We start from the raw sequence: 23,842 nt of genomic DNA, 5'->3' as shown, positions 1-23,842 counted from the left end.
CAATTAACCTCCTCCCGCAGATACTTTGGGTCCGTCTCAGCGGTTCAGCTTAAACCACAGTTCACTTATTCCTGTCGTCTTCTCTTACTCGGAAGGCCACTGAGCTACTTCAGGCACAGTGACCTTAGCAGCTCACGCAGAAGCTACCGGAAGGATGCTGCCTTCATGCTGGTGTGAAAGTGTCACTTTGTAATGTTTACTTTGGAAGGTCAGTCAAAAGTTGATACTAAAAACAGGGCAGAATGAATGTGGGCGTGGCCTATTTGAAATGCAGGCGGCCAATGGGCAGGGTCTCAGTATCATTCGAAAAGTTGATCTGACAGCTTAGGCATTTCTCAATACGCATACTTGACCGTACTTGTGTTCTCATGTACCCATTTTATGTCATCTTCCATTGCCGAACACCAGTTCCAATACTCAAGAACAGAAGTATACAGGAAGGTAAAAATCCTTGGATGTCGTTTTTGCTCCGCCCCAAATATCCAGGATATTTCGGCCACATCCTCCTCAAACTAGACCAATCCCATGATTCATTGCGCCCCAAGTTCGTTCCTGTGAGGCAAGCCAGCAAGACTGGTCTTGCCAAGACCCCAAATACGATCTTCACTTAGCCAGTGTTCCCCAATCCGACCCTTAGTGACACCCAGTCGGTCCATGTTTTTGCTCCTTCCCAGCTCACTGCCAGACAGTGAAAATTTTTGCTCCCTCCGAGCTCCCATGGATTGTCTTGGGGTCCCTGAGGACCCGTTTATGAAACTCTGCTCTAAGCCACACTGAAACTCAGGGTGATGCCGGTTTGAGTGGCGGCCACCACCAAAGGCTGAAGCTCCAGCGAGGCAGTCCAGGCGTGAAATATCCTCCTCGGGCTACAGCAACTGCTCATGTCCCGCCTCTCCTGCTATAGAAAACCCCTTTAAGCCAAGAGGCGGAAAGCGGACTGTCACAAATCAAGGAGACGAAAAAGCCCCAAGGCAGAAGAGGGCAGAAGGCCTCACAAATAAAAGCCATAAAACCCATCAGAGACCACGAGGGACAAAAGAAGGTCACATGACCAGCCTCTAGCCATCCAGGCAGGTGGTAAAACAAGAAGATAAAAGCAGTGGAAATGGAAACCAAAACGTTTAGCGAGATTTCCTGAGAATGAGAGGGTAAGTAAAACTCCATCATTTTCTGAACAAGTGACTTTCCTTCTCCTGCACATGGGGTCATCAAGGTGGGTCGGCAGTCGGAACGCACCACCCGCTGAACCCCCCCTCCATACGACGGTCCTGGGGCGGGGGGCAGGATCCTTCAGCTTGCTGACGTGCTGCCTGTTTAAACAGCGCACACCTTTACCCGTCTACGGAAGCCCACCATCTGGCGCAAGCAGCCCCTTTCTCCGCATTAGAGATTGACGAGTGAGTTAATGCGACTCCCTTTCGCGTGACGCTCCGTTCATTATTCATGCGAGGAGGACAAAACGAAGAAACACTGGGCTGAATCTCAAGGAGAACATCTTAAAAGGCAGTTATGTGGGGGCGGTGGGGGGGTAAAGAAGGAACGAGACGCTTTCAGGAAGCCGCATGCCATATACTGGCCTCACAGGGCACAGTCCCAACTGGTGGAACATTGTTGGGATCCTAGTCCTGTCTGCTTTTGGAGATGGGTGAGGCGGCATCACGCCAAAGCCGGCTCCACGGAACCTGAAATGCCTCCCTGCAGCCTGTCAAGCTCTGCAGTCTCGCTAAGAGACTACAGGGGGCGCTGACTTGCCTGCATGAGGGTACATCACTGTAGAACCTCCAGGGGAGAACATTCAGGGCTCTCTCCTGACCAAGGAGAACCCTTAAAGACCTCTTCCCAGAAAGCAGCAGAGCTTTGAGAGCGGTAGGTTAATACAAGGATGGGAGACCGTTTTGGTCCTCGTACCCGGAACCACGTAGGCAGCTTCAGGCAGCACTGGGGATCCAGGGCAGATGTAAACACGGGAGTGGAATGAGGGTTTGCTTGAGGGGGGGGCAAGGAGATTTATCACACAGAGCCTAGAGGCTCCCCTCAGTCACTGACCCGGAAAATCTCTCATCCCACTATGATTCTGGCATTTAAAAGAAACCCCCCCCCCAATCCGAAGTCTCTCCTGCTTTTACATTCCTGTGTAAAACCGTTTATAATTTCCCTTTATGAATTTTTGGTTTTCAGCAGTAAGATCTCACCACTTAAACAGTGAAAACAGGCATCTAATGAGGTGATTCCACGCGCATCCCCGGCCGTGAGCAAAAAGAGCTTCCGGTCTTACTGATCTCCCAGAAATGCGGGTCGCAGTGAAGCCTCATCATAACAGAAGGATTGAGATGCTCATTCAGCTCATGTTTTTATACAAGTTCCATTACGACATCCACCAAAGCTCCACGCAGACGGACAGAGGCGGAGCCGTATCAGAGCCACACCCCTTCACCTGTGAGATTACTTTGCTACGTGCCAACACACCACACTGCCCAAAGGCAGGGGGGGGGGGGGGGTCTCGGTCTCACACTGAACAGAGCCAACACTTAGCAATGAGCCAGCATAATAAAAACTCCCATAAAACTCCCTTGTGTACTCTTGTAAGCACGCCCTGGCCCAGCCATAAACAGGCAGAATACACCACACACGCATCCGCTCCTCCGCATTACACATTTTTAAACACTCTTTAGCATGCAGGTGATCGAAACAGGCGTGGTGTAGCCATGGTCACCGACAAACGGAGCCCGATTGGTCACATCTGGCCGTCAGACCCTTTGATTGGCTTCTAAACGGAGCTTCCCGTCTTCCTGACTTGGAACGCGACCAAACCGGACCTAAGCCACTGTGCCGGCCACATGAGTGAGGCTGTCAGGCCCATTCAGTAGCCCCCCCCCCCTCCCAGTCAAGGACAGACAGGCTGCACCGTGTTTTCAAACACGACGGATTCTGGCGATGGTTTGTCAAACCCAAGATCAACACTCTCTGTGCATCAAAGAAACGGAAGAAAACATACCATGAACACAGACCTGAATCTATGCAGGGATAACATCCTCTCACCCTTCAGAGCAATATGAACATGACTTAACAGATAGTGACCCCAGCCAGATAAAGAGGAAAACTCTGGAAGCTGTCCAAGGTGCTCTGAGGTTCGTTGGACCAAAAAAAAAATAAAAAAATCAGATAAAATAAGGAACACAGGGCACGATTCAATGCCGACCGCCCACACATATCCCGTAGGATACAGCACCTCAGAGGTCCAACGATCGGTTGGACTGGGGCTGATTCCGTAACAGCGCACCATCTCCCCCGCGCAGGTTATACAGGACGCGGCCTGCCCCCGTTCCGCTATCGCCCCGGCAGCACGATCAGCCCTGCAGATCGCAAACAAACGGTCCGGCCGCTTATCCGCTTTCCCGCGAAGACCCTGCGCTTATCAAAACGCCTCGGGAGATAAAAAAAAAAATGAATGAGTTTTCGAGATGTATGAAAGAGCTTTTCATGGACCCAATTCCACTGTTGCCTGGGCTGCGACCAGAAGATTAGCGTTCGGCTGAAGAGATAACGCAAACGACGGCGGGCGGGAGGGCTGCTTGCAGTCGGGCTACGACCCGGTCAGGTGGCTGCTCTGAGTTTTCATGAATGACATTATTCTCCTGCACGGGGGCAGTGGAGGGTGACATAGGGCAGAAAGAAACAGAGCCGATTAAAGCTCAGGTACACTGAACCGCTACAAAGCTACAAATGGCCACAGCATCTCTTCTGCGCAGAACGAGAAATAATGACTCCGGAGACCACATTTACATACACACAAAAATAGAAAGAATTAAATAATACATATGGCACATGCAGGCTTCTCAAATGAGCCCTCCCCAACCCGACTGATAAATTCAATTGCTCTTATAAGCAGAAGTCAAATTAGTTATTTCCCTCCCTTTTATGTGCATGAAAATGTTGGTTGCACACCCCCACTACAATCACCCTGAGAGCCACCCCGCAGCACGCTCAGTGTCCCGGTCCCGTGCCAAGCCGAAGGGGCACTCCCTGATGTCAGAAAAGCATCACTCAGCGTGGGGGGAATCGGCGCGTGCTGGGATGCAGCCACGGAGCGGTAGGCACCCTGTGACCTGCGCCCACACTACACTGGGGGGAGACAAATGAAGGGAGGACTTGTTCCAATTTACCATTAGTAAAACATGCATCATTCAGTTTTAACAGGTAAGCGGAAATAAGTGAAATGAAAGCATCATATATCGGCAAAACTTACAACCAGCTGACTAAAAGCCGACGTTGAAGGGAAAAAGGTTTAATATTATTAATGTATTTTAGGGGGAAAATGGGTACCTAAAGACGGAAGCGAGATGTGATTGTCTGCTTACATTCTGATGCAAAGGCATTGGGATGTAGGTACAAAAATCAGCAAACCTTCGCGCAAAACGACACCCAAGCGCTAGATGTAAAGGATATACATGCAGATCTTACAGCATCCAACGCCGACTTGTGTATTAGCTTCGGTGAAGCTGAAAGCTCACCCCCATTCAGCGAGGTGCTACAGCACGGCTCCCCACACGCGTGACATCCCAACGACATGGATGTAATTATAAGAAACTGGCACGACCGCAGTCCGATGTTTATTGTTTGTCGAAAGTAAATCATTCCGATTAAAAAAAATTAATAACTTGTGCGCTTTACTCCCAGTTTGAAATAATACAACGATGATGCACGACGTAAACAAATAAGATTATAAGCTTACCTAAATCTATAAGCAGTGATCCCCGACGTACAACAAAAAGCATGCATATCCAATACCGAGGGCTAATGGCATGTTATACCTAGTTCTCGGAAAACACTTGCAGTTCAATCGCTTTCAAAACAAGTAACATTCCGGGAACAGTCCATTTCACCGATGTGCATAAATAAAACGGCTTTCAAACGAAATCTACGTCCCGTAGTTTAATGTTTTTTTCTGTTTTTGTTTGCTTGGTTGAAGCAATATCCCCAATAATTCAAAAGGAAGTCAGACACACGTCCCTTGGCTAGAAAAACAGGCAGATCGGCGCTGAATCCCTCCTGGCGCCCATTATAAGAAGAATCCGAAGTACCGAGATGAACCGATGACTGGAGGGGAGCGGGAACAAAAAGCGTGCGGCGATCCCGAAGAGTACCGTGCCTCCCAGACCTTTTTATTTATCTTCAAGTTGTAAAATCCACAATTTCTCACAAGCGACGGCTCCAATAATCGGGAGCAGCAGTGGCGTCGCTCTTCTCGACAGCGCAGAAGCGCGATTCACTCCGCGGAGTCGGACGGACGGAGCTCGGAGCGGCCGGGCTGGCTGGGTGTGTTTTAGAGAAGGGGGGCGGAAAAAACCCCGACACGGAACCAGACCAAGCAAATCAGCGCACGGAAAGCGCGATCTTTACTACATGTCAGTTCAACTTGACGTTAGATTCAACCCCCAAAGCCGCCGGTAAAGACCAGCGGCAGCGCCGTGAAACTGCATCGACGCAAAGGGAGCCGCTAATTGCGCAACAACGAAACATGAGCGGCTGCCTCGCGTCCGCCTTTTTTTTTTTTTTTAACACTCAAAGGCAACGCACCTTAGTGAATAAAACATGAACCTTTTCAGCCGCCCGGGGAAGTGCGGCGTCCTATAATAGTCCCGTTGTGGAACGTGCTTGTGTTTTTAAGCATCCCGCTTTCCTCAGGCGTTATTCGGTATCTGATATTTTCATTCACCTTTTTTTTTTTTGCGGGACCACACTGCATGTTTGTGCATCCCAAGAAGAAAATGCTTCTGGCATCTATTATAACAATTTAAACGTGCATCATTGCAGAACCTAGACAAGGGCTAAATTTTAATGCACTTGCAGTATTTAATTCTAAATGCTGTATCATTTGACGATTCAGTTGATATTACCCTCAGCAGGGTGCTCCAGGTGGATAGTGTTGCAATTGACTCATTTAATTGCGTTTGGCAATAATCTGACAAGGGAGGGAAATGAGCTAAAGCTCATTGCTGCATATTTTTTAAAAAGGTATTTTCCAATTTTTTTGCCCCTAAGGGGGCGCGTCGATATAACCACATTTAAAGATACAACGTGGGCACTGTTAAATCTTGGAGACAAACACGATTTATTTATGGTCTCTTCCGAAAAATAAAAAATACACGCAGCGGGTTTTGAGTAAAAGCACCACACTTAAGGATGATACATGTTCTGAAGACAGCGTACAATTTATGTTTTGTTATTTTTTTTGACTTCTCGACATCCATCGTCGTATCATCTATCCCAATGGAGACTTATGTTCATACGCTTCATTTAAAAGCAGTTAGTGTTATCAGTAACGCACCGCAAACTTCACGATGGTATTACTAATGCTGTAAAACTTGGTTTAATTTATTCACTCCGCCCCCCATTCTTACCCACCCACAATAAAAGCGTGAAATCTTGGACCGTTCGCCTTGTAATTACCCATATGACTGTAATTATGGGTCAGCGCCTACCGGCTTCGTGCTCCAGAACCACTCCGCCAAAACAAGTTAGTGCCACCCCGTGCATGTCCGTGACAACATCCCTGGGGGTTCATAAGGACAACAAAGGCTCCCTGGCCGACTCGATTACAGGCCGTCAGGGACCTTTAAAGGGCAGACTGTCCTGCGTCCGCGCCACCAAATCTCATCTTTAATTTTAAGCAGCGTTTCCAGGACAATGGAGGGTAAGGGACCGCAGGGGGGAGGGGGGGGGGGGGGGGTCATGTCGTGCTTGTCAGGGAACTTACTGCTTTTCAAGTGCCTGCAAGCTCAGGGGAGACAGCAATAATGAGCAATCCTCAGCCGGCTGTGTGCAACATTCGCGGCGTTTCTGGCGCCAGTTTCATGAGCAAACTCTCTAAATAAATGATTATGTCCTGACAAACGGAGAATTAACCCAGAACAAAACCAGCCAGGATAACAACGACCATAGCCTGTTTGGAAACTCATCTAGGGTGGGTGGGTGGGGGGATTCACACAAGAACACTTCAGCAGAGTCTTCGCAGCTACGACACTTTGGGAAGCCAAATCCTGCCAGCGGTCCTCTCCTTGAGGCTGAAGACGACATTTTGACAGGGACAGGCCATGCATTCACGAGCTCATGGAATCAAGGCGTCTCGGGGGTGAAAGCTTCAGCCCTGCGGAGGAGGAGGTGACGTGTGGGTGGCTGGGACAGCCAGAACCGCGAAGACAGCCAAACAGTTAGGAATTTGACACAGGAGAGCGCCTGTCCCTTATCTGACACGGCCCAGACCAGCCAGCCTTAGATTAGATGCAGGGTGTAGGGAGGTAATATGCAATCCCCTAAGGCTGGTCCTGGGGGTGTTATATGGGGATTAACGGTCTTATACGCATCCCTCCTCATTAGCCAGTGTTCCCAATGCGCGTGGCGCTCTGAGAAGCGCAGATGTTGCACGCAGGCCCCCAGGGCAGGGGCTGAGCCCGGTGCGAGGACGTGTCCTCCAAACGGCCATGTGCGAGGAGACTGACAGGGAGCATCTCGCTTGTTTGTGCTGCTCCCAGATTCCAGGCTAGCGACGAGGCCCGGACTGCGGAGGAAGAAAATGAGCAAATGCTGGGCCTCGAATCGACACGGTACCGGGATCACACCACAGAGGGGCCGGTTCTGCCACGACGTTCTCAGTGTGGGCTGCTGTGCCTTTAAGAGCAGAGCACAAAAAAACCCCCCACAAAATTCAGATCACATTCAAGCAGCAGAAACCTGCCAGAAAGGTCACTTAGTTGAATCAGCCGATTTTTTCTTTCTTTTTTTGACGTCAAGACAAACTTCTTGAGAACAGGAGAAAAAAAATTCGCCAAATGGCAGGCAAAGCGATGCAATGTCGGAAATGCTATGTCATCATCTGAAGTTTACAGGTATGATGTCATATTGCTGATGACACTAAGGGGCAATAAGCCTGACATTTATATTCACGTCCCCTTTGTAAAAGGTTCTTGGAAGTAAAGCCATACATATTACAAATAAGTAGCAATTACATATCTCTTAATGCCATAAACTAAAAAGTGTAAGCAAAGCAGTTAAAGGACACCACGTCTTACGGCGCCTTCTGCTGGCCATACAGTGACCTATCCAAAGCCAAACCTCACCATACATTCAGATATTGGTCCATTGCAGAAAAAAATCTAAAGTATGGGTTCAACTGGAAAGAGGGTAAATAGTCCTATCAGTTGTAAGTGCATTCAGACAGGCTGTAGCGATATGTCTTCGCTTTGTACCTTATTGGGGCTGCCACATATTTACTGGGAAGGACAGGAGGGCAGCACACACACTTGCACCAGTAATCCATGAAACCACAGGACTGGGCATGCTGTGACTGGCTGCAAGAAGGCTGGGTCCGGGGTCATACTTACTGCATTTTAAACAATGAACGAGCAACATTCCACAGGTCAAAGGTCACTGGCCACACGAGATTTGCCCAAGACCCTCTGACACCCATTAGTAGTCAGTCGTTTCCATGGGAGAATTAAAAATATCCGGCGAGCAGGAGGTGGTTAGCTGCCTGAGTGGGGGGGGGGGTGACAAATGACTTGGTGCCATTTTACCAAATCTACGCCACGTGCTGAGATCACCTCCTCCCAAACTCTCACCAGTGCAATTCGATCCTTTGGAGAAACCAGGACCCAAAGCCGCCAGGTTTCCGCTACGAGTGTCTCGCTGTGGCTCTTGGCTGCGGTCACCGTGGCAATGGGATCGCCACTTGGACTGGGCGCTGCAGTTCATCTATGAGCGGGATCATTACTTAGCTCCAAAGCTGCACTTGAACTATAAGTGGGATCATTACTTTGCAAAGCTGCAGTTCATCTTGAAGCAGTATCATTACTCAGTCCCAAAGCTGCAGTTCATCTTGAAGCAGTATCATTACTCAGTCCCAAAGCTGCAGTTCATCTCGAAGCAGTATCATTACTCAGTCCCAAAGCTGCAGTTCATCTTGAATCAGTATCTATAGCAGCTCATCTATAAGGCTATCAGACTTTCATCACATTCAATATTTTAATTACACTGAATTCAAAGATTTTTATGAGTTTTTGCCATTGTTAAAATTATTCCTTTAAATGCTTTTCTCGGGAGCTGTTATTCATTGATCTTCCACTTCAGTACTGTGCAAATACACCTATTAACTTCACAGTAATTCAAACACTGTAGTATGTGGTGCCTCGCAAACCAAACTAGGCTGTTCTCAGATGTATGGAATCGCTTCCAACCTCACCACAGACCTGCCATAAAGCCCTCACTGCACGATAAAAGAGCCAAACACCACACACAGCACACCACTGTAGAGACAGAAACAATTCAGTCTCACTTTCAACAGCTTCAACATTGGGTCAAAGTCAATTTAAGTCAGTTTAGGTCTGGCTTGCTTTTAAGAAATGCTTCTGGTAAAATATAAATGAATATATAACCCCCCCCCCAATTGTGGTTTAGGGTGACAGTACTGAGAACTTGACCAGCAGTTGCATCATGTATTTGATCTCGGTTCCCCAGGGAAAGTTTAACCTCGGATCACATCCAGGGGTGTGCGGCGCGGCCCGTGTCCAACTCCGGGTCCTAAACAAGGTCCGGCCCGGCGTAATGACAGCTCCATGCCCCAAACAGACCGCTGGGCCCATGAGCCGACCGGCACAGAGCATTAGCGACATGGCGAGCGAGCAGGAGGGCGATGAAATAGGAGACTGAGTCGTTCTGGGACCAGCAGGGTGTCAGAGAGCCTGGGGTAAGACGACCCCCCCCCCCCACACACACACACCCCCCCCCCCCCCCGAGACAGCACCTGGGCCAAGACGACTGAAGTCAGCCCCTGAAATGACTTCCCTTTGACACAAGAGCTGGGTCTTTTCACGGTAGATTAAACCGATTCTGAAACGACTCCCCCCCATGTGCGACTGGAGCCAGCAGCAGTGGACAGGGAGATGAGCGAGGAAAATCTAGGAGGGGGGGAGGCCTTCACGGGCATCATTACCGCGGACATACAAGGCGAGTACTGTTCGAAGGGCTCCCACAGGGATTCTTTAGCATCCTGTCGCTAACCCCCGGGTGCCCGCGTGCTCATTAACGAGCCCCCGGCCGCAGACAGACGGACAGACGGCCAACTGGCAGGGCTCTTTAAGAGGCACAAAGACAGCTCAGATAAAGTGGCCTGTAAACGAGAGCCGGCACTGGGCGTCCGGTGAAGCTTTCAGAAGCTCACAGAGCAGGGTTAGGTGTGGGCTGCCACGGCGACAGCGATATAAATACCCTGTTACAAAAAAAAAAACCTTGTGCCTATAGTGCAGGAATAATGAGACTGCGGCATAGGGCTCTGGCTGCGTCCAGCTAGGAGAGAAAATGACTCTCGGTTGCCATGATTACAGCAGGCTGAGAACATGCAGGCTTTTATACATGCTGCTCAGACACCTGCAGAGGAAGCAAATGCGGCGGCACACCCCGGCCTCTAGGGGGTGCTAGTTTCCAAATGAGGCAAGAACCAGTTGTGACCAGTCAAGCAGGCACCGGCACGGTACTGGTGATAAAAACCAGGACCTTCTCTGACCAATTTTCACCCAGGTACTGCTAACAGGGAATGGACGCTGTGCGGCAGGAAGGAAGAGTCATGTCTAGACTTCACTCAGACATGGCGGCCCGGCGCGCAGAGGCCCCGCCTCCCCAGTCCACGCTATTCCAATAAAAATGGGAACCGTGTGCAGGATGAAGGGCACTGCGCCGTCTGCCATAAGAGCCCCTTTTCAGCTCATAATACCGCTTCCATTAAGATGCTCCGCGGCAGTTTACTGTTTGTTTTCTCTGCACAGATGTGCTGCAAGCCTTGGTGCTCCCGGTGGATCAAAGGCCTCACTCCCCCTTCCCCCTCCCCCAACCTCAAACAGGGGTGTGGATGTGGTGGTGGTGGGGGGGGGGGCTAATGTGATCCAAGCCCACTGCTTCCTTCACCGATCCTTTTTCTTGTTGATAATTCAGTAGCTGTTCACCCATCGGGCCACCCCCGCGTGACCGTGACCGTGCCCCTGACCCCCCCCACCCCCACCCCCACCTGCACCGTCGTTCCCGGAGCTTCGCTCCTGGCTGTTGGCTGTTGGCCGTGTCTGAGCTGCACGGCAGCACATCAGACTGTCTTAACAGATTTGGATCGGCCGCATTTTCGCCGGATTCCAGGCTCTGATAACTTAAAAATAATAAATTATCGTAAAATAAAACTTGCCACCCAGCGGCAGCTCAATATCAAACACTTCTGCAATCAACCTGGGAAGTTTCCGGCACTGTCTAGCAAAATCCAGCAAGAGCTATGTGGGATTCCACTTCCATTGTTCCCAGTAGAGCTTCTTTGGGAACTTATTAAAAATAATATAAATCTCCCAGCACAATTTCCAAGAGCAAATGTCAGCACAGATTATTCCTGAGGTGTGCATATAGATTTCCACATGTGTGATAGCACAGGTGCAAGTGTGTGATGCCTTTGACTGACAATCCAGCTTTGAGCTTATTAGAAGACAAGCGTACGCATCACTGAAGTCCCACATTTATGGAAATCGGATTGGATACAATAGTGATCACAGTCCAATCAGAAACATTCTGTCCACCCCTGCAGGGCTCGTTGTCCTGTCAAATTTCATCCTACCCATGGATTTTGCATTCACCACCACCCCCCCCCCCCCCAGTGGAAACACACAAATACACAGTAAAATATATATATAATCATAAACATACATATGAGAATATTCAGAATATTCCATTTCAATCTGTTCAGACACCTCAGTTACTTTGAATTTGGTAACTGAGAGAAATTTGGTAATTGGGGGGACAAAAAAATTCAAAGCGAGTGGGAGCACGTTATTGGTTTAGGGTTTTTATGCTTAAACCCCCCCCCCAACCCCCCACCACGCCTAAACTACATTAACAAGCCACACTTCTGTTTTTTTTGTTTTTTCTTAACTGGACACTAAATAGCTGGAGCCTCAGAAAGGACATCTGGACGTTTACTGGGCTTCCAGATTCCACATTACCGAAAAATAAACGAGACATTGTAGGCTGCGCGGTGCATTGTGGGATTGCAATTTACGCCATCGCTAAAATCCGACGGAAGGCTAGCTTTATCTGCCACACCAGGAGCGAGGGCGCCTTGGGTCCCACCTCGCCACGGCAACGAGCAACCCATAATTACAGGCCTGTCCAGCAGCGGGCGATCCGGCGACCACGTGCTGCCCGTCAGTCTGCCAACGGGACATAAAAACAGGGCAAGTGCAAGTGGGGAAACAGAGACAAATGACACTGCATCATTAACTAATTATGGCCGATGCTTTTCTATTAATACGGCTTTATTTTCCCAGTAAGACAAATTAGGATGGGGCTCAGGAACGTCACCGTGAGGAACTCGGCTGGGTTGGCCTGCTTCCCCTTGGCTGAGCTCACGCTAATGAAGAATTTAAATCTCACAAGCCGTCCCCTTCCTAAGGATGTGACACAGAAAGGCTTGGTGCCTCATGGGAAATTGGAGGGCAGGAGGAGGAGAAAAAGACGGCGGCTGGCTTTGGTGGTGGGGGGGGGGGTCACTATTAAGTAGGGGAGACATCACAATCTGTATTTGCCACTCAGTTTGTGTCCTTGGCTGCAAAGCAAAAATAGCTTCTTCGTTTCTAACAGTGCTGCTGAGTATGTTCAGCCGGAGAGGCTCACGCACAAAGGTGTCCCCCCCTCCCCCCATGATACCGGCTCTGACTGAAAGCCACATACATGCAGCATCGCTACGAATCACAATCGCTGATGGCAAAAAGCACTTCACAGGAAGCATAAAACCCAATGTGTGGTTTTTGTTCGTTTTACACATGGACAGAGAAGCCACACAAAAAAAAACAACAAACAAACGAATCACATAAAAACAACACGACTACTTGTGGCTTACAAACCATTTTGTTACCTCTCCCCCAAACCCCCACCCCCCCACAGTTGCACGCTGTCAGGTTTAATATACAGCAAGTTCAAACTGCAATTTCTGCACTTTTTTTTTTTTTTAAACAACCTCAGGTCTGACTTCCCGCATGTAAACAAACTTTTTTGTAAACGGAACCAGATAAAAGTATTGCAAGGGGTTTCATTTCAGGTGCAGCTCTTAATGGGGCAGTTCACCCTAAAAGCAAAACATTTTTCAGATATGCTGTAGTGCTATTTATCCATCTAGATTGTTGTGAGACTTGCCTGGTTATTGGCCGTAGAAATGTGAGTCTTCTCTGAAATATAATGAGACTGAATGGCACTCCTTGGTGGGGATTAAAGAACCAGAAAAACACATTTGAAAAATTCAACAGCAATGTCTCACAATCATATCGTATCGCAAGTCATGACCCGGTTATTCAAGTAGGGCTGGAATTCAGTCAGATAGGAATCGAGAGTTGACTCCAAAATATTGTCGGTGTGTGTCGATGATTGGTCACTATGGCGCTGTCACTTTGCCACCCTCATTGAATTGGACTATTTCCACCCAATCAGAGCGATCAGTTCTTGGTCGTTGTTTACCTCAGTGTATGTCAAAAGTACAAATGAATGAAGAACTTTGATTATGTGATTAGAAGAGTGAGGTGAACGAAACAAGGTAATTTATAAGTTCAACCATCAACGCAACATAGTTTTGCGATAACTTTATTTACTGTCTTGTTTAAAGTTAAGTACAGTATTTGTAATAAAATGCAGGCATTTAATAAAACAGCATCACCTATAATAAAATATTTGAAGACTACCCATCACCAAGGAGATGAAACAGGAAAGTCTGGTGCAGGTTTAGTCATTAACCAGCTAAATTAGTCAGCTCTCCATTTTACTGTATGTCACTAAATAAGCCTGCAGTTTTTTATGACTATTTCAATTAAATTAACGTCAAAGAAAAGTAACTTTGAGACCTGAGATATAACAATAGTACCTACGGTCATTTTCATTTAAACATGGATTTTAACATAAAGGAAGTTTTGTTTGCATGTTTTTTTGTTGTGGAAGTTTTGTGAAACTCATTTTATTTTCATACAAAGTATGCAAACGACACAAATGATTAGGTATACTGTTATGTATATACATTTTAAAAGGTATACTTGCCAATAAAAGATTAAATTCATAAAATTTATTGGCAAGTATCCATTGTCGTTCATACTACTCTCACTTGCTCCTTTTACAAAACCTTTTTTCTCACATATTTTTAAGTCTTTGGAATTGAGAATCTGGAAAATTGGTGTTTGTAATCAACTCCTGCGACTGACTCCATCAATTCCCAACTTTTGGAACCATAATCAGAGTCAACTCCAAAATATTTGTAATCAAACGGCCCCTAACTCAACATAATCCACAGACCTTGTAGTGAGCAGTTTCATGTAGGAATAATTTTCTTTCTAACGAACTCCACACACCAATCGCATCACTGCATAGAAGACCGCACCGGGTGGGACTGGGCCGATATCTGAATGTGCATTATCCATTACTGCCACAAAAACATCATGATTATCAATCATATCTAAACATGTGATCATGAATGAATGAATATTTATATGGCCTATTTTGCATTTCTATTCACAAACAATACAAAGGTAACACTGTTTGTTTAAAAATGCCCTTCAAACAGTGCTGTATAGTCTATAAATTCCCATATGTGGCAAAAACTACGCAAGAAAAAATGTAAGCATTGTTTTCACCTTTTATTTTGAAACAGGAGCAGGAAATATTTCCCATATGAACAGGGCACCGGTGGTTATTATTGTATAACAAAAGTACACGATGCCCAAATTATGATTAACAGTAATGATCATAATCACAAAGAAAGATAGGAAGCTATGCTTTGGTGCACATTTTTAGTGAGAAACACAAGAGTGTTTACTTTGCTGGGGTTTAGCTGTGCGTGTCATGGACACGCCAAGTTTGCGCCCTTTTTGCCGGGCTGTGCTTATCACAGAAAAAGGATTTTTCATGTGGTTGTTTTTTAATCCAATAACAGTTTGACCCGGTGAAAATATCATTAGTTGCAACTGACAATGAAAACTCTTTCCACACACATTGCGATTATATTATATATAGTTGGAAAATATAGATAAGGAAAAAAATATAATATTTATCAATAATATTGATTGCCTGCCCAACCCTAGTTCCAGGGCTCACATGCACCTGAAATTGTGACTGGCTGTAGACATCAATGCTAGCACTTTGGTGCTAGGTGAGCTAGCAGTATCGAGCTATCATTGCCCCTAACTTAGATAGTGTGGTTGCTTTTCGTTATTGTTGGTAGCTGGTGCTAACTGATACTGCTAACTCACTTAGCAACACTGAGATAGTTAGCGTTAGCGCTCAGCCGAGGAGGACGCCATTGATGTTTACATCCGGTCACATGGTCAGGAGCATGAGGGCCCAGCGTCCTAGCCAGTGACACAGATGGTGTGTGGAGTTCGGCAGATAGAAAATGGTTCCTGAATGATACTGCTTATCTTGAGTAACTGGGTCATAATTTCTGGTAAGAGCCATTGCTGTCGAATGTATTTTTTGGTGCTTTAAGCACAGAAAGAATTCCACCCAGTCCCTTTATATTCAAGAGAAGACTAATATATCTATAGGCAATATCTCCAAAACTAGGCAACTCTCACCCCAACAATCAATTTGTGGTGAACTGATCCTTTAAATATCCACTTACAAAACTTACTTTTTCTGTACAACACATCTTTATATTGACAGACTAAATAGATTTACAACTTAGAACAGGGGTCTCAAACTCCAGTCATGGGGGGCCGGAGCCCTGTGTAGCTTAGTTCTTTCCCTGTTCCACCACAAATGATTCAGCTCAAGAGATGTGAGGTAATTAGCACAAGGAGTTGAATCAGGTGTGTTAAATGAGGGGAAACCCAAAAATGTGCAGGGCTCCGGCCCCCCAGGACAGGAGTTTGACACTCCTGACTTAGAAGGATTCTAAGCTGTATACACCATTGCCATTAACCTCAAAAACATTTCCTGATTTCAATACAATGGCATCTTTTGAACCCTAAGCTCTCCCCCACACAGACATTAAAGACAAAGGAACAAAAATCATGGTCTTATTACCTTGTCATCGACGTCACTCTCGCTGTCACACTGTAAGGAGGAGGAGAGAAAGAAGCATGAATATTCAGCCGTTTACACAACCAACCTTTTTCACCTTCTGCAGCAGCGGATGGCATCAGCACGAACTGTACGTTAAAAACCTTACATTTGCAATTCTTCAGTGAAATTAGTGGGTGTGTAAGTATCATAAACAGCTGTGGAATGATACATATTCAGATTAGGGCCACTGTGAAGCTCTGGGACGGTACAGAAACAGCCCAGTTTAAGGTCCTGGTCGATCCATCACTCTGGCAGAGCTGCCGTTTGCATACACTGTGAACAGCGCGCACATTGTCAGCTGGTACCAGGCAATGGACACATCCGGCCTACACAGACGAACAGATCATCACTCCATCATCCTTCTGGCAAGGAGATGTCACCACGCCGATGGTGACGGGTGAACACACACACACAAACCTGCTGGGAAGAACCCAGCAGGGCCATATCAGGACTGACAACTTTTCAAGACAGAAAAGTACAAATGCATTCTGGGAAATCCCTATGCTAAATGCCCGGCTGCCCCTGCTATGGGGGCAGATGTCCCCGGCTATGCGGCGTCCACACATGAGCTTTTAAGGATCGAGCACTAAATGCAGACATTCATGAGCAGAAGCGTGAATGTAACCAACCCCTAAACCGGGATGGAACCGGCAAGGCGGGGGGGGGTTAGGCAGCAGGCCCAGCATGCCCTCCGAAAGGCACCGCCTCTCGAAACCTTCTGGCGAGGTTCCAAAACCGCGGCGAGATAAGAGGCCCGGCGACACCACTGCGGCAAAACCAGAGATTTCAGGGGAGGTGGGAGGGAGCTTTTCGCACCTCGCAGTGTGAATTCATACTAACTGGCTTATCACGCCCTCGCACAGGAAGCCCAAACCGCACGCTTCAGGGCCAAGCCTGCGACAGCGAGATGCACTCCGAGGCCTTGTGTGCCTTCTGCTTCCAGCGAACAAATGCACGTTTTTAGCCAGACGACCAAGAGCACCGCCTTCCGCTTCTCACACTGTCAATTTTTAATTCATTTTAGTTTCTTTTTTTTAATTAAGGACTTAAATCTGCCACCTTTAATGACATTTACAGACACCTTTAAAGCAGGCCAGACACACGCACGTGCGCACGCACACACACACTCGCTGTGGCTCATCCCTCAATGCCGACACAACAGTTCCTACAGCGACTCAAATCCACACTGAGACCTCAAAGGGATGGCAATTACTAAACAAAGGAAGCCATTACCTTCTAATTTCCAGCCGCTCTCCTGCTCCGAAGCCATTGAGGCAGCATTTCCAAAGCATCTGCCGGGACGGGCCTTCGGTTAAGTCCAGAATCGTATAATAAAAATGTCGGCCCAAAATTAAATCCCCGGGCCAATTTCAAGCGCTTGACAGTGACGATGAAACCACCATTTATACAGAATAACAGGGCATGAAATTTCCATTTCTTCTTGCCGATACTGTCTGACACTTTTCTGGCTGTTCTTACCCCTGTTCCTCTGCACCCCCGGGGGTTCAGTCACTGCTAATTCTGTGCTAATGTTCGGTTGTCCCCAGAACCCGAGCCCCAAAGGGCTTTAATTACATGTTAATGAGTTCACCGGTAACTTTCCCAGCTGCCCTTGTTGCGCTGGGCCATACTTGAGTTATAATTTTTCCACCCCTTATTGAAAATGAAATAACTCTCTGAAGGGCCCCTAAGGAGACATGTGAACTACTGTGAGGGTCCCTGACGGGCGATAGAGCAGCCAAAAGGATCACTAAAGGAATTAGGCAGCTAGATGGAGACTCATCCGCTCTACATCTAAGGGGCCTCTTGGCAAGGGTAGCCCCACTTTCTGCTGCCGGTTTCGGGAGTCACATGACCGCAGGCCTCCAGCAGCAGCGGTGACTCACAGCAGTGCAGGTGACAAACCAGCCACAACCCACCACCTCCAACAAGATGGGGAAAAAAATACACCCAGGGGACAATCGGGACAGGGCAGGGCAAGGCAGGGCATGGGGGGGTGGGAGGAGGGGGTGTCTCGAGGGAATTGGCGAGCAAATATGAAACCTCCAAAGAAAACAAGTCTAACTAGAGAAATAAATCACACAAAAAGCAGTCTGATTAAAATGCATATCAAGAAAGACACAACACACAAAGGCACAACACTTTTGTACAGCAAAAGGTTCGGTTAGGTAAGCGATCCACAGGAATTATGGGTAATAGACAGCGAAGGCTCCTGCCTTTACCTCTGAGCCGCAAATATGGCAAATCGAGAGACTGCATATATTCCAAGGTGCTTTGACTGCGGTAAACACCCCCCACCCACCACTGCCCCCCGGGCTCCTTCAGATCATGATCGCAGAACTGATGCCTTTTCCACAGCCACAAGCAGAACCTCTCAGACAAAGCATTTCTTAAAAAACCTCGCATTCCCCACAAACGCGGCACTCACAGACAAACACAGACTGCACTTTATTAAAGAGCAGACTGAAATCATCAGCAAGGACTTTCTAACAGCCAAATGGTGGCTGCGGACTGATCTGAACAGGCATTAACGGTCACGCAGACACCTAACGAGCTTCAACCAATTAGCCAAACGGCTTTCCGGGAACCAGACTTAAACCTGTGTGTGTGTCATGTACAGATTACATTGTGGGGATAAAATGTCCCCACAATAGGATAACGACCTTTTATCTTGACGGTGAGGTGACCATATTTTTAGTCCCGCAAGGAGAAACCCAATTTTATAAAAATCCTTGACTGCAATCAAAACAGCCAAAAGTCTCGCATTGTGTTTGGTTACTTATGGTTATGGTTAGGGCTGGGTAGGTATTAAGGGTGTCATTGCTGGGATTACAGTTATGCACATAGAATGGATGGATCGTCCCCACAAAGCTGTAGATAGAAACGTGTGTGTGTGTGTGTGCGGGCATGCGTGAGTGTGTGTGGGCATGCGTGTGCGTGTGTGTGTGACCGTGCGTGCATGGGCATGCGTGTGTGTGTGTGTGTGGCCGTGCGTGTGCGTGGCCATGCGTGTGCGTGACCGTGCGCGGGCATGCGTGTGTGTGTGTGTGACCGTGTGTGTGTGTGTGTGACCGTGTGCGTGTGTGGGCATGCGTGTGTGACCGTGCGTGCATGGGCATGCGTGTGTGTGTGTGTGGCCGTGCGTGGCCGTGCGTGTGCGTGGCCGTGCGCGGGCATGCGTGTGTGTGTGTGACCGTGTGTGTGTGTGTGTGTGACCGTGTGCGTGTGTGGGCATGCGTGTGCGTGTGTGGGCATGCGTGTGTGACCGTGCGTGCATGGGCATGCGTGTGTGTGTGTGACCGTGCGCATGTGTGGGCATGCGTGTGCGTGGCCATGCGTGTGTGTGTGTGTGACCGTGCGCGTGTGTGGGCGTGCGTGTGTGTGTGTGACCGTGTGTGCATGGGCATGCGTGTGTGACCGTGTGCGTGTGTGGGCATGCGTGTGTGTGTGACCGTGCGTGTGTGTGGGCATGCATGTGCGTGTGTGTGGGCATGCGTGTGGGCATGCGTGCGCGTGTGTTTGCGCGTGCGCGTGTGTTTGCGCATGCGTGTGTGACCGTGCGTGCATGGGCATGCGTGTGTGACCGTGTGCGTGTGTGGGCATGCGTGTGTGTGGGCATGCGTGTGCGTGGGCATGCGTGTGTGTGTGGCCATGCGTGCGCGTGTGTGACCGTGCGCATGTGTGGGCATGCGTGTGTGTGTGTGTGACCGTGCGCGTGTGTGTGACCGTGCGTGCGTGGGCATGCGTGTGTGTGTGACCGTGTGCGTGTGTGGGCATGCGTGTGTGACCGTGCGTGTGTGTGGGCATGCGTGTGCGTGTGTGTGGGCATGCGTGTGCGTGTGTGTGGGCATGCGTGTGCGTGTGTGTGGGCATGCGTGTGCGTGTGTGTGTGACCGTGCGTGATGCTCTCTTGATGCACCCAAAGCAGGAGACTCAGCACAGGCGGCTCGCAAAACCACGTCCTGCACTGGCTTTGATGATCTTACCATGGATGGGGAGCGAGAAACTGTGGGGGGGGGGGGGCTGTATGCAGCGAGCAGGAGCCCCACAGCTGAATGGCACGGCACGCAGACCCGGGGGGCTGCATGTGTGAGCCGAGGCCACGCTGTGTCCACAGTCACGCCGGGGGCAGCGTGAAGGGAGCAGGTTCTGGCAGACAGGAAGCTGGCCCACTTGGAGCCAGAGCGAAGCTGCAGTGAGCGGAAGATCTATTTTAACTGAGAAAGTCGGACTTTCTCCTGGGGGGGACAGGGAGGTTGGGGCATGTGCAGCCATCCTGGGCCAGGCCCGCGGGTGAAGGAAACAGCGGAGCTCCACAGTCTGTAGCGGAATGAGGGCAGGGGCGGGGGCTGTGATGGGTTTCCATGGCAACAAACGCTCTATGTTTCTCGCAAATCACTGATTGTTTCCTAGTCATCGGAATGAAACAAATGTGGGGGGGGGGTGGATCCAAGTGTCCAAAATAAATCCATTGATTAGCACAAGCAAGGCAGAGGGGATTTCGTCTTTACTGAGCTCTTCCCAGTAAACGGTTGCTGTGGACTAAGGCCGATTCCACCGGGTGCAGCTGGGAGGGACATGACTCTCATGCCAGGCCTTAAATCTGAGGCGCAGCCCTGAAGACTTTCGCTGAAATAATATTCAAGTTTAATTTTCTCTCTCTCAAAAAAATTGACATTTATGCATAATACATAGGCCAATATGAGACAACCCTGCAGTAATTAATTTCCAAGGAACCTATTCATAAAATAACCAATCGTCTCAGTTGAGCGGAAGCATACCGCTTCATGAATTCTTTCCTTAACAACAATACAATATTCAGAAGTTCAGCACTGTTTGGGGTCTGAGGTTTTTTTTGGGGGGGGGCGGGGGGGGCAGATCCCACGGACTCATGGTCCCAAAAAGCCATGCTGTTTTACATTCATTATTCATTCATTATCATGGGACAATAATTACGGGACATGAGAAGAGAGGGAGACAAATTACCCAATTAATCAGCAATTAGGCCTGAGCAGCCCGTTATTGCGAGAAACTATTGGTAGGTTCATCATATGAGAGACAGCTGTCAGGGAGACAACTGTGAGAGTGTAATAACGGGGGGGGGGGGGGGGGAGAGCACAGGCCAGGGAAAACGCGACAAACTCCTAAAGAGCAAAGACACACTCTGGACTATCCATCAAACCGGGACCAGCAACCTCAACACTGACGTTGAGTGGACACCCGACATATCCATGTAGAAATGGCCAGTCGCTCTATCGTCTGTTACTTAAAGATCAGGATAAAAGAACCCACTACTTCGATGACTGATATCATCAGACCAACTATGTCTTCACCCTAAATTAATTCAATTCAGGATAAATTACTCGCATGAATAATGTACGGAAGAGTAAGGTTAATTTCTCATTCATCGTAGAGTATGGGGCTACCTATACCAGCAGCAACATCAGCGCAGACCTTCTGCAAATCCCGGGGCTAAGAGCAAAGCATGCTGGGGCATGGAGAAGAAACTTGTCCAAATTTTGGATCTGGACACACCGGCAAGGGGGGGGGGGGGGGGGGGGGGGGGAGTCGCTGGAATCCAAAACAGCATTGTTATAGACACCAGCCTGACCTCACACTGAGCAGGTCAATTACATCCTAAAAACACGAGACCCTCTCCTACACCTCGCTCCACCCAGGGCAATCAGGCAGATGCACATCCATCTGGAGCTTCTCCATGGTAAAGTGAGGATGAGACACAGCCGTTTCTCATTTTCTTCTTCCAGGAAGAGGTATGAGAGCTATTACCCACATTTATGCTAGAACTAAGATCTGAGCCCCTTGCCAATGCACTACAAAGGAAGACTGGCCTGCTAAGACGTCAGCCCCATATATATGATAGCTGTAGGTCTTCTGCTGTTCAGTAATATTCCAAAACAAAGTAAAAGCAAATTGAAAGGCCAGTTTGCAGAGTACCTGGTACTAAAATAGCAGGCAAGCGGAGGAATCAGAATCAGGAGAGAGGAACCGACAGGACCTGACCAGTGTCACCATTCCTCCAAGGTCTTGCCCAATCATTAACAGAAACCATTATGGCAGCCAGGCATGCAGGCCAACTGACAGCTGCTCCCAACATCTGGAGCACAAGAGACACTGAGGGGGGGATTTAGAAGAATCTGCAGGAAGTCGGAAGCTAGCGTGACCCTCCATAGGATATTGGCAGACTGGCTAAGGGACCAGGTTCTGGAGCCGCTGTGGCCGCAGGAGGTCAATGAAAACGCTTCCAGGGGGCGAGGGGTCTGAGGTTTCCCGCCCGCCGAGATGGGCAGTGCCAGCCGATCCACCGACCCACCATCTTCCACCCAACCTTTAAGTTGACCTTCACTCCGACAAAGCCATGAGCATGTAATGGTGGCCTGTTTGGCAAACATCACGTCGGTCAAGTGACAGAAGCTCGAAGCCACCCCAGAAGACCCGGACACTCCTCGTCACGCATGGAGTAAACACGCAGGGTCAAGCAGCAGGCAGGATGCTTTAACGTTACGAACGTCAGCGGAATCCCAAACCCGTCATTAGCAGAGCTAATGAGCTGGACGTTATCTTTTTAGTGGCCTGTCCGTGTTTCACGAGCCAACAACAAAACGCGTCGCTCACTAGCGCACACCGGGGAGAAACTGTTCCTCTGTACACCCGTCACGTTTCAGATTTGGGAATTTTTCCCTCCATCTCTGGCATTTCCTGCTAGCAACACTCTGTTGCTATTTCCACGCTTGGCTTGGCTGCGTTGACCGCACTGTAAATTCGGCATGTGCACAGTTATTTTCCTCAGCAGCAAATAATCCCGCCTTTCATCCCGAGTGCGTCTTTCGTTCTCCTTTCTTGGCCAAGCGATGGGGAGATCTGGCATAGCCAGAAACGGGTGCACCGAGGACAGCCAGCGCCTGCGGTGATCATGGCCCAGTTCTGGGCAAGGCTGTGGGGAAGCATTGGGTTCCAGCGATCCCTGGCCTGCCCAGAGCCGGCATCGTACTGGAACCCTCACTAATGCCACAAAGAGCAGCATAACGAGGACTCTGTCACCTGGCTGACCGCACTCGCCGCTCCACATTCCCAATCACCCTCCCTTCCTCCATCCATTTTGCACCCTTATTTCAGTTCGGTTCCTGAAATCCCTCAGTGGCATTCTTAGCTTCTTAGCTTCTTGTGAATTTCATGGGTGAGGAGAGCTGAGGTCCTCCAAGGAGACTTAAAGAAAATAAACAAGTCTCCACAGCACGGCAAAGGGCACAATACTCCGACTCCCAGCTCTGGAGTGTGAAAATCCCTCCCCGAGTGGGAATGCTGGGTTTACGATGAGCCGCTCCCAGAGCTGAAAGGTCAGCGCGGCTTTATGGGGTCGTGTTCCCCGGATTTACGACACCGATTATGAGCGACAGAGGCCTCTCCTGTGGAATGTGGCCTTCGACCTTGGCTTTGTGTCATGACAGACTAATTGATTCCTATGAAGAGGTGGGATATCGCCTTTCAATTTGTGGCGTAACGGCCTGGTAATCACACCGATGCCTCTGTGATCCTCCTCGCTCAGGCTAAACCTAATGAGCAGCGATCATGGTTTTCAAGGTAGATCGCTCTCTGGTGGAATCCTCAAAATTTTATTAAATACACCAACTCATGAAAGCACGACCCCAAACAAGAGCCCATGTTAATCCACAGCCAATGGGGTATTAAAAAACATTAGGGG

General features: G+C 48.7%; 1 protein-coding gene across 9 annotated transcripts in view; it reads right to left on the bottom strand.

Moving 5' to 3' along the window:
• Positions 1-23,842, bottom strand: part of LOC111849987 (fibrosin-1-like protein) — a 79,213-nt gene that overhangs the window by 14,337 nt on the left and 41,034 nt on the right. For 8 of the 9 annotated variants that reach the window (XM_023823368.2, XM_023823366.2, XM_023823371.2 and 5 more), the window contains one exon: positions 16,084-16,113. In XM_023823368.2, the coding sequence (XP_023679136.1) occupies positions 16,084-16,113 (30 nt within the window). Of the gene's footprint in view, positions 1-4,461; positions 4,722-16,083; positions 16,114-23,842 lie in introns of those variants that run through there. The other variant, XM_072714356.1, reaches the window with a different exon arrangement.

This window comes from Paramormyrops kingsleyae, chromosome 7 (genome assembly GCF_048594095.1).
Source record: "Paramormyrops kingsleyae isolate MSU_618 chromosome 7, PKINGS_0.4, whole genome shotgun sequence".
NCBI classification, from domain to species: domain Eukaryota; kingdom Metazoa; phylum Chordata; class Actinopteri; order Osteoglossiformes; family Mormyridae; genus Paramormyrops; species Paramormyrops kingsleyae.
Note: the sequence above shows the minus strand (reverse complement) of the source record. Positions and strands in the feature narration are given on the sequence as shown.